The sequence below is a fragment of the Humulus lupulus genome, chromosome 5, assembly GCF_963169125.1.
Source record: "Humulus lupulus chromosome 5, drHumLupu1.1, whole genome shotgun sequence".
Taxonomy (NCBI): Eukaryota; Viridiplantae; Streptophyta; class Magnoliopsida; order Rosales; family Cannabaceae; genus Humulus; species Humulus lupulus.
The window spans coordinates 7,172,134-7,183,856 of record NC_084797.1 but is presented as its reverse complement, the minus strand read 5'-3'; the positions used below and the strand labels follow the sequence as shown (position 1 = coordinate 7,183,856).

The 11,723-nt window shown below is 29.5% G+C and overlaps 1 protein-coding gene across 1 annotated transcript; it reads right to left on the bottom strand.

Moving 5' to 3' along the window:
- Nucleotides 1–6,374: 6,374 nt before the first annotated feature.
- LOC133780234 (spermidine hydroxycinnamoyl transferase-like) lies at nt 6,375–8,164 on the bottom strand. The gene has a single exon (XM_062220092.1). The coding sequence runs from the start codon at nt 8,113–8,115 to the stop codon at nt 6,751–6,753; it is 1,365 nt and encodes a 454-aa protein (XP_062076076.1). The 5' UTR covers nt 8,116–8,164; the 3' UTR covers nt 6,375–6,750.
- Nucleotides 8,165–11,723: the final 3,559 nt, after the last annotated feature.

The following is an 11,723-nucleotide window of genomic DNA, read 5'->3' as shown; positions in this document are numbered from 1 at the left end:
AGATAATAGTTCTGAACTGAATTTTGCCTCTTGATCATGATGAAAGGAAAGAAAAGGATCGTCAATAATAAACGAAAAAATCTATGATTAAAACGTCATACATACATACGTGGAGTAATTCTACAACAAATTTTCTAATTATCAAAATAAAGCAAAGATATCCATAATATTTGACCTACTTCTAGTCAGATTTTTATAAAAATACTAGAAAACCCTTTAACTAAAATCATATATAACTTTTGAATTTATTATAGTAAACTTGTTGATAAAATTTTGATAAAAATAATTCTAAAATACCCTTATTTAAATTGAACTATCCCAATTGAATAAAATCAAACAAAATAAAAGTAATACATTTAAAATCAAATAAAATAAAATAACTAAAATTAAAAATTCAAATATAAAATCAAACCTAAGACTCACAACGAGCCAACTATTCCAATAATTAATAAAAAATCAGGTATATTTTTAAATTTTCAAGTATTTTACGTTAAATTAAATATATAATATATAGGTTGTATTAGATCAATATAATTTTAATTAGATTTTTGACAATATCATCTCCTAACACATCCAATTCATTTAAAATCCAACTTTTCATGTCTAATCTGTTTTTTTTCTTAATCACAGATTGGAATCTATTCAATCTGTTAGATGAGTTTAGATTAGATGTTGAGCATTCTTATTAATTAGTGTACATGGTGGAAATAGAAACAAGAGGGAATTTTTTATTTACAAGTTTTTCTTGTATATAATTGATATGTTTAATGTAGTATTTGTCACAGTGTTATGGGATCATCCTATTGTTGACGACGTTTTTCATCAACCAAAATTTAATAGAGCAATTAAGCTTTTATGAATAATCAATGACGAAAAGAGATGAAGAGATTTTATACATGGTTTGGTAGTTAAATCTACCTAATTCACGAGTCAATATTATCGATATGTACCTGCATCAAAGCTCTGAAAGCAATTTCACAAACTCCTTGAGTACAAGTAATTATGCATGAGAAATAATTGACCAAATCCAGGTATTATATAAGCCTGGTTACTGATATTACTTCTCTTATTTTTAGGAAAGTTACATTAATATCAAACTTAAACTCACACTATAAAAGAATAATTTAAATTATAATCCAATAATTAAAATATCAAATATCCCATAAAAATTGGGTTATTTAAATTCAGTTTTAACTAAGCTCATAATTATAAGTGTGTTGTAACCAACTATCGTCCATCTTGTTTGAATTCATCGTCACATTATCATCCGCTTCGAGCTTACATCTCATGCTCGACCTGGACTAATGATGTAGCTTCTGGATATATATTCACTTGTATAAATGGTCATACTTCCTTTACTTTATATATTCGGTTCCCAGTCTCGCGAGCTAACATTTCGAGATTAAATGAATCTATCTCGAAATTTGGGGTGTAACACCTATACTATCCCAGCAATATAATATTACTACAAGAAATTGGGATTTTGCGGTGATCAATTTCGCCGCCAATAACATTTGGGCGAAATTTCGCCACAAATACGTCACTGCAAAAAGATCATCGTAAATGCCATTATTTCCAGCGAATAAATTCCCACCGCAAATAACCTCATTATTTGCGGCGAACATATCATTGCAAATATCAGTGAGTACGTTGTAAAAAATTCTGGATTTTGTCGTAATTGACTCTTATTTGAGGTGAGAATTTTAAATTATTCGCCGACTCTTATTTGCAGTGAATTATTCATCGCAAATACAATATACATTCGCCGCAAATAGTGTAACAGAAATAAAAAAAATAAAAAAAATCAAATTTAATATATAATAAAAGTTAAAATTATAATTTTATTCTCCATTAATTGATAAGAAAATAAACCATACAATCTAATATTAATAATTGTCTTTATAGTATTATAATAAATAAACACTACTATTTATATAACTATATAATCTATCCTAAGTTGATTGCATCATCATCGTTACCGTCATCTAGATACTAAATGACTGGGGCGGTGGAGATCGTGACGGGGTGCTGGTAACATCCCATATTTCCTAATAGGGCTTAGTGCCTGGATTAAGGGGCTGGGAGGCAATAATTGAGTTAATATGTAAATTATATTATAATATAATCATGCTTGTTTGTTAGAGATATTAAATATGTGTATGTGAGCCCGTTTTTTATGAGAAGGGTATTTTAGTAATTTGAACGTTCGGGGAAATAAATGCAAATGTGTGTGTTTGTGTGATTGAGACCACATTATTATGTGGATATATTTGGGTTGCTTGACGAGAGGCGATCCCGATGAGCAAGTTAACGGAAAAGTCACAATGAGGTTTTATTACTCGGCTCGGGGTAAGCTTAGGGGTATTTTATTGATTTAGTACATTACCGGGAATTAGTGGGTAATGGGAATTTATTGGTAACCGTGTGAGAATATTGGGAGTAGCGGGAATTATAGGATGCAAATTGTGGATAGTGGGATTTAAGGCAAAGGACAAAATTGCCTTTGTGATCACATGTTGAGTAGGCTAAGGGCAAGGGGGGCAATTTTTTCATAACCATTCCGTTTAGGATATAGATGGCTGGGATATACTCAGAAGGTTTGAGAATTTGGGGGAAAAAGAAAGAATAGTAGCAGCTCTCTCTTTCTCTCTCCTTCGTTTACTCTAGGTGCCATGGAAGCTTGAGGAATTTTTGGGAAATTGAGGATCAAAGCTTAGGAAATCAAGGTGTTAGGCTTGGGGATTAGTTCTAGGGCGTTTTTCATCTCTGAGGTAAGATTTAAACTCAGTTGCTCTTGGTGATTCAGTGATTGTTGATTGAAGTTTAAAGTTTATGCATGTTAGATAGTTGGAAGGTTGAGTTTGTGAATTTTTTTGAAATATTTATAAGTAACAAACTTTAAAAAGCATAACTAACAATGTATCATATTTTTAATAATAAATGAATAAAAATATATTTTTAATAAAAATATGATGCATCAGGTCGCACTTGTTAATAATAAATGAATATTTCAATATCATGAGTTTGAAATACAGAGACAATTAAAATAAGTGAATTGTTTTACAGAAAAATGAATAAAATATATTATGTTCATAATACACCACTCAAGAATTCAAAGATACCAGTGAAAAAAAAACTTGATCTAATAACACAAGTTATTAAAGATGACTCTTGATAAATTAAAATAGGCAAGGCTATTCTATCTTTGGAGTGATATATTTGTTGGTTATAGGTAAGGTTATTGGAAAACAGACAGAGTTTTTCTTTAAAGAGAGAAATAGATCAGTAAAAAAGAAAGGGAAACCATCACACAAAATTTAATATTCCACCGACTGAGATGAACCACCAGTTCACACACACAAAAAAACTAATACATACTTAGTTGATGATGTAATCAATATTAGCCATATATATATAGCATTAAATAACAGTGTCCAAGTCTTTTTCTAAGAAAGTTACTACGTATACGTAGTATGGTCGTTATTTTCCAGGAAAGTTTCTACGTAGGTAGTATGTTCTTAATGTCAAGCCTGGAACTGTTCCCATTTGCCATTTTCTGCCTAAAGGTCACATAGAAAGTTTGAAAAATAAAAACTAATTAGGCAATTCTGCTAAGTAAAATTAAAGATGAACCTTCAGCAAGAAAAAGTCAGAAAAATGCACACATATGTTCTGTATGTATCACTCCTAAAAATAAAACGAATCCAAACCCTAATTGAATATTAACAAAATTTAGGCCTTTAGTATACAATATGGGGAATTGAAGATGAAGGGTTAAATTGAGAAATACCGAGAGCTTGGCTTTATCGTTTTGGTCCTGGGTATGAGACTGACACTCCTTCGTTACATAGGTTCTTCAACATTTGTTTATCTATTTGTAATGTTATACTAAATGCGAAAGGTTGTGTACTCCTGAAATGATGCGTACTTCTGAAAGTGTGCGAAATGTTATTTACCATTACTGTTAAACTGTAACTTTTCTTTTAGCATATTCTGTTAAAGTCATACCAAATTCGGTTAAACCATACCAAATTCTGTTAAATACAAAATACTGTTTGATAGCCATTTATATAATAGGTAAGATATTATATAATCAATGTGATTGCCTATATAGATAAAGTGCTCCAAATGTTCATAATGGAGAACATGCTCAAAGATGAGTTGTCGACCAGACATTAAATTACTCTTTCCAAAGAAATGATGTCTAAAAGACACCTCAAGAAGAACAGGAGATGAGAAAGTATCCCTATGCCTCAGCAGTTATGCTATGTTGGGTACAAGGTCCCACATGTGCTATGTAGTGGGTATTATCATTAGTTATTAATCAAATCTTAGTTTAAAATATTGGGCTGCGGTAAAGCACATACTCAAGCACACTACAACAAAATAGGTATTTAATGACTATATGGGGGAGACATTGACATTTATTGTCTCCCCCTATGGGGGAGACGTTGTTGAAGGAGCCATCTTAAGTAATCATACGATGACTCCCATGGGGAGACTTTGTATTTTAATGACTTAAACCATTTGTGTAAGTCATTATAGAGAGTCATTAAATGTCAATTTTTTGTAGTGACATCCTAGAAAAAGGACATATAATATGCTTGTTTTTATTCAAGAGGTGGACTAATCCCCACTGGTGGATATATTAATTCCGATTTTCAATTAGACAAAGATAGTCATAAATCGACATCTGAGTCGGTTTTCACTCTTGGTGGAGGAGTTGTAGTTTGGAGAAGTGTTAAACAATCCAATATTGCAGATTCAACCATGGAAACCGAGTATATAAAAACTTGCGAAGTAGCTAAGGAAGCGATTTGGCTCAGGAAGTTTTACATTGATCTAGAAGTAATTCTAGACCAGGGGAAGCCACTAATCCTGTACCGTCTCAACAGTAGAGCAGTATCTATTCAAAGGAACTAGGACGCTACAAGAGAGGAAAGCAAAGAAAATAACATCTGATTATAGAGATTGTGCATAAAGGTAATGTGACAGTTATGAAGATAGCATCAAAACAAAACCTGGAAACCCCGTTTACCAAGACACTTCCTGCAAAGTCTTTTATGAATCATGTACGAAATATGAGATTGAAAGAGATGTCTCACCTGCTTTAAGGGAAAATGGGAGATTGTTAGGGCTGGTGCCCGGAAAACATATGCAAAGACAATTTGTTGAATTAAGTAAAAATACATTTTTATTATATTTGATAGTTGTAATTATTGTTTGAATAATTTATACATAAATATCAGAAAATTCCACATTCATTTATGAGAATATAAACTTGTATGTGTATGAGAGAATTAAGATCATACACTATAACAAGAATTAGATTTAGGGACCCATTCTCATATCATCCACAATTCGTACGTGAGATGAATTTTTTTTTTCTTTCATGTCTTACTTTGTGAGACATGAAAAGTATTGTAAGATGTTATAAGTATTTTTTTTAAATAAAAATGAAAATAATAATAATAAAAAATTTGTGTATATTTCACGTCCCCTCTCCAAAAAAGTGACACATTTCAACCCCCCCAACAATGTTGGACATGAAATGTCTCTAATTATACCAAAAATGTCTCACATCATTTAGAAATAAAACAATTCTCATTTCTTTCTTTTATAAATTAAAAACTCACCTATATTTCAAAAACAATTAATATAATAAAATAATGTTACAAATTTTAATTTTATTAATTAAATTATTTAATAAAATATTTATATAATTTAAATTAATAAATAAATCAATTATATACACAATAAAATTAATTAAAATATATAAAAAATGATTTTATTGAGAAATTCAGACCTAGAAATGTAATTTTAGTGAGAGAAAGTTGGAGTTTTTTTTATTGAGAGAGGGAGATTGCAGAGGAGAGAGAAAAGAGAATCTCTAAGGGGCACCACTACTGGTGTCCAACACTACAAGAAAGTAGTGTACCACTATGCAATGCAATATCGAGTCCCACAGATTTTTTTTAATTTAATAGATATTATTGAGTATCACTAACCAACTATAAGGTGCCACCTCATGTGGTGTTGGACATCTTCACATGTCAAATAACAACATTCTGAGAGAAATTAGACTATGAAAATGAGGAAATGGGGAAGAAGAAGAGTCACACGGTTGGGATATGTGGTGATCCTATACGGAAAACATGTTATCGGTATAAGAACTTAACATTTTCTTAGCCTACGAATGATTTAGGTACCGAAATTAGGGTTGAAATTAATTATCGGTTGCACACACTTTTTTTATACCCCTGCACAACAAGTTGTTTAACCCTTGAACACTTTAAATTATTTGGAATTTAAAAAAAAAAAATTCAAGATGCCTATTATAAATACTCAATCAAAAAAAATTTGTCCCCAAAAACAAATGATCTAATTCCAGCTAATATATGAAACAGTCATCGACACAGTCAAGAACAAATGATCTAATTCTAATGACTTATACGTTTTCGTTTTGGTCAAAGACATATATAGTCACTTATTATTATTATTATTATAATAATAATAACAAAAACATATAGTGAAGACTTACCGAACTACAGAGTGCAGAAGCTGAAACATTCAATAGACTCACTTACGTTCTATAAGCTTAAGACTCTATGTAACGATAACAATACCAAAAGCAAAGCACAACATAATTATATAATATATATCTTTTTGGTAAACGAATCTAGTCACTTATTTAAAACTCCAACCAAGTTTTTCTGAGAATGGGAGTAGTGTAATATCTGTGACGCGAAATTAAATATCATCAAAGAAGTACTTCTTGAAAGCTTTGACATGTTCCACAAGAAGGCAAATGACAATCAAGAGGGACTCATCATCATCACCACTCCTAAGTATCCACAAGTCACCATCAACTTTGTGGTAAGCAGGCCCAAAATGGATCTCCTTTCCCCATCCGAAATCAATACCCTCAAACGCTAAGTTCATCCAGTTTATGACGCCAACATTGGGGTTCCCATAGTATTTGCCTCCTCCATTAGTTGACGATTTATATGAGCACTGGAATTCAGTCAGGTCTTGTTGACTTTTTAGGAAGTCAATTGCTGACAAAATATAGTCGTTTGTCACCATCTCAATTGCCGAGCGTAATTTACTCGCTCCGAAACCTAACGGCTTAGACAACAAATCTCCAGAGGTACAGCTCGCCATTACGTCGAAAGCTCCATTACCGAAGTACGAAAATGGTAACGGCGGCTGAAGGCGCTTTCGTGAGTCGATTGTTATGGCGCACGCTGTGGGTTGTTCCCTCTGGTGCTTCCTCGCCTTAGTTGAACACCTCCAAATATGACTCGTTAAGACCTCATACCGCGTATAAGGTCGTGATGTTTCGAGGGTAGTACTATTCTGACGGTCCTGATTTGCCCTCTTCTTCAGCTTCTGGACTTGTTCGTTTGCCAGCTTTAGCGTGACCATTGTGGTTTTCATCTTCTTGAGCTCTTCGACAGTAGGTCGTTTCAACAAAAACGGCATATTACTGAAGTCCTTGGAGTGATCAAAGCGTGGCGTTCTCCCCATCTCTCCGACTCTAAAGGCCTTTTTGTCCAAAAGCGGCGCCTTTCCTAAGGGCAGGCCTCGTGCGAGTCGAGCCCACTCAGTCATGAAGTTGGCGGCGCCTGTTCCGTCAGTAATGACATGTGAGATGGTGAGGCTTAGGCTTAAGCCACCGCACCTGAATTTGGTGAGTTGCACCTGACAAAGAGGGAGTTCATGGAGTGGAAGAGACTCGTTTATGTGGGGAAGAAGAAAACGATCAAAGTCGGGAGTGGGTGTGAAGTGATCTTCTCTGAAATGAGCGAGATCAGCGTTCAACTTGGCAGCAACGAAAAGAGCGCCGTGTGCGTTGCATTCGAGCTCAAAGCGACCATTGTCGAAGCTGCGCAAACGCCCAGCGAGTGGATAGAAGTGCACTAGAGCGTGGCTCAAGGAATCGATTAGGGTTTGAGTAATGGCTTGGAATTGGGTTGTGGTTGGGCCGTAGAAGTAGATAGCACTTGCATAAGTGGTGCATCCGATCTGATCCCATTCAGACAAGGATTGATTCCCTGTCCAAGTTGATTTCGCGGGAGTCACCATTACGCTTTTCTTGATGTTTAGCTCCATATATGTATATGCACGCGTTTATACGAATAAAAATATTATTTGAGAGAAACGGGAGACTTATCATTTAACTTACAGTAATAAGACATTGCTTGCTAACATATATATAAAATGAAAACCAAGTACGAAGCAAATTATAAAAAAATATTTTTTCTATATAAGCAATTAATGTTTAATTATGACTATATTTATACAGTTTTTTTAATCAGAAATATAAATATATATATATAAATACAAAAAATGGTATCATTTTGAACGTACATATGCTGCAAAAAAATATTTATTAATGATCCTTTTTTGTTCACTATTTGTTTTATTATATATCCAAATAGATTATTGTTGAATTATATCTTTTAATATATTTATTTCTTTGTTTTATCACATTTATTATTTTATATATATTTTAATTTCTAAATATACATAGCAGTAATTGTTTATTCCTTTTCTTTTTTTGTATAATAAAAACATAGAAATATATATATATATATCCTCTATATAAAAATAGATATTTATTAATTATATTAATATAAATTTAAATTTAAATTCAAATGTTATAAAATATAATTATTATAATAATATTTAATATAAGATTACAAAAATAATAATTATATTAATATAAATTCAAATTCAAATGTTATAAAATATCATTATTATAATAATATATAATACAAGACTAGATATTTAATATCTATATTAATATGAATTCAAAAAATTATAAAATATTATAATAATATATAATACAAGATTAGATATTTAATACTTACATTAAAATAAATTTAAATATTATAAAATATCATTATAATAATAATACATAATCTAAATTTTTATTAAACAAATTATCATTTATGTTTGAAAAGGTTATCATATTATATATATTTAAAAAATCATAAACATGTTTTGGTGTTGTTTAAATAAGTTTATGTCATTCTTTTATATATAATATTGTTTATTTATTTGAAATTTATATAACAATGATACAAATTTACTAAAAATAATTAATAAATTCTATAAATAAAACTAAGCAAACATGTATTGCACATTGCTTGTATCTAGTAAAATTAAACAATTTAAAAGAGTATTAGCTATTGTGTATGCATATAATTAAATGTGTAACTAGAAAACATAACCGCACGATTCGCGCAGTCTTTTGTAATTATTAAAAAATATATATTTTAAAATATTCTTTGGGAGATTGTGCTGTAGGATTCTTTTTCATCCTACTTGTACAACGTACTCTTAATATGGACATGTGAGAATGTTTTCACCACAATTTTTTTTCATGATGATGTTCATTGTATAGCGAACCTCCTTCAGGTTTTTGAGAAATTCTGAATAATCAATGTAACGAAAAAAAGTTCAAAAAGTTTGTTGTACTGCTTTTATTTATTATTATTATATATTTTTTTATTTTTATACGCCTTGATCAAGTAATTGTTTGCACCCTTTACTTTTTGAAAGTAACTATTAGACATCGTGTTTTGTCAAAAGGTTGAAAATAGGAATAGATAGATGGATTATTTGAAACAGTATTTTGGCCGATTACCCGTTTTGTCCATTTATTTTTAAAAATTAACCTTTAGACCATGTATTTAACCAAAATGTAAAAACTTATTTATAAAAGGTAAATTATATATATTTATATAATTTATGTTTTCTGTAAGGGTTCACACCATTTGGATTCTTGTATTTTGGCCTATTATCTATTGGGACCCTTTATTTTTATAAATTAATTTGTGAATTTCAAGTTTTGTCAAAATATTAAAAATAGAAATATATATATCGATTATTTGAACATTATATTTTGGTCGATTACCCTTTTTTAACCATTTATTTTTAAAAATTAACCTTTGGACAATGTATTCATTCAAAAAGTTAAAAATTCTTTATAAAAAGTCAAATATATTAATATATATAATTTATATTTTTGTATAAGGGTTTATACCATTTGAACCTTGTATTTTAGCCGATTACCCATTTAGACCATTTATTTTTTATAATTAACTTATGGACCTCGTGTTTTTCAAAAGGCTAAAAGAAATAGGAATAGATAGATAGATTATTTGAACCGGGTGTATTTTGGTTTATTAGAAAAGTAAAATAAAAAATGAGAAAAAATGTTGTTTATTATTATATTTATATTTATAGTTTAATTAAATAGTTGTCTTAATTAAATATCTAATCAACTTTTAATTTAAATTATATATCGTTTAAATAAATCATATGAAAATTTAAGTTTAAATTATATATGTTGTTAAGATATATTTTTTAAAAACTTTTTATGTTTAAATAAAAAGCATAAATAATCAAAATTTCTTGTGTTACTATTTTTATTTTTAGAGAATAAACTAAAATTATATATGTTACATTAAATAAAATAGTATATATAGAATATTTTAGTAATTTTTAATAGTGATATTGAATTTGTTACATTATAATAATAATTTAAATTTAATAAAAGCTTATTTGTATTGAAGTTACATTAAATAAAATAATATATAAATATAAATGATATATAATACGATCAAAGTTTTTTTGTTTTTAAAGAAACGCATTGAGATATTTTATAAAAAAACAAAAATATGCCAATATATATACGATTGAGAGAATAGAAAATTAATTATTAACAAATATCATTTATTATATTAAAATGAAATTCAAATTGAAATCTGTTATCAAATATATAAACATTTTAGTTATATATATATATATATGATTTGAATATTTTAGTAGAATTTTAGGTGTGACACCTTTACTACGTACTTAATATCAAATCAAAATCAAATTTTATCTCAGTTTATTTTTGAATTATTTAAACCACGCACTATCCAACTACAAGAAAAATGACATTTCTTAGCTACCAAATATTATTGCCGTAAATTAATATTATACTCTGCTTTTATATATTGTAGTAGCTTGAAAAATGATTTAGTTACTGGAAAAAAATTATTTCTAGTACCAAATATATAATTAATAAATAATATACATACCAGTGTTAGTTTTTTTTTCTTTTTTCAAAACAGATAAATATACATTTTGTGGCTAAAAAGAGTACATAGAGAGGATGTAGATCTTAATTTCAAAACAGATAAATGAGAATATTGGATTGCTGTAATTTGTGGTGGAGGTGATCGTGGGTAGTTGATCATATTTTTCACGTTTTGCATATTGATCTAATAAAAGCTAAAACTATCGAAGGACCCAACATATCAACTTTCTTGTCAGATCTCATTATTTTCAATGCTCAATTTTGCCTTAAATTTGTTTGTGCCCACAACATGCCTCGATGAAATGACACTACAAGCATAGTGAAAAGAAAAAAACACAAACACAAACAAACAGTACCGTTAAAACTAACACTACTACAAAAATAGTGATTTACACACTTTCTGTTATTACCGTTAAAATAAAATGCCGTTAAAATCATGAATTTATGTTATTTACACACTTATAGAAGAGATATGATTTGAATATATTAGTTGAGTTTTAGGTGTAACACCTTTACTGCGTCCATAATATCAAATAATTAAAATCAAATCTTATCTCAGTTTGTTTTTTAATTATTTTAAACCACGCACTATCCAACTACAAGAAAAATGACATTTCTTAGCTGC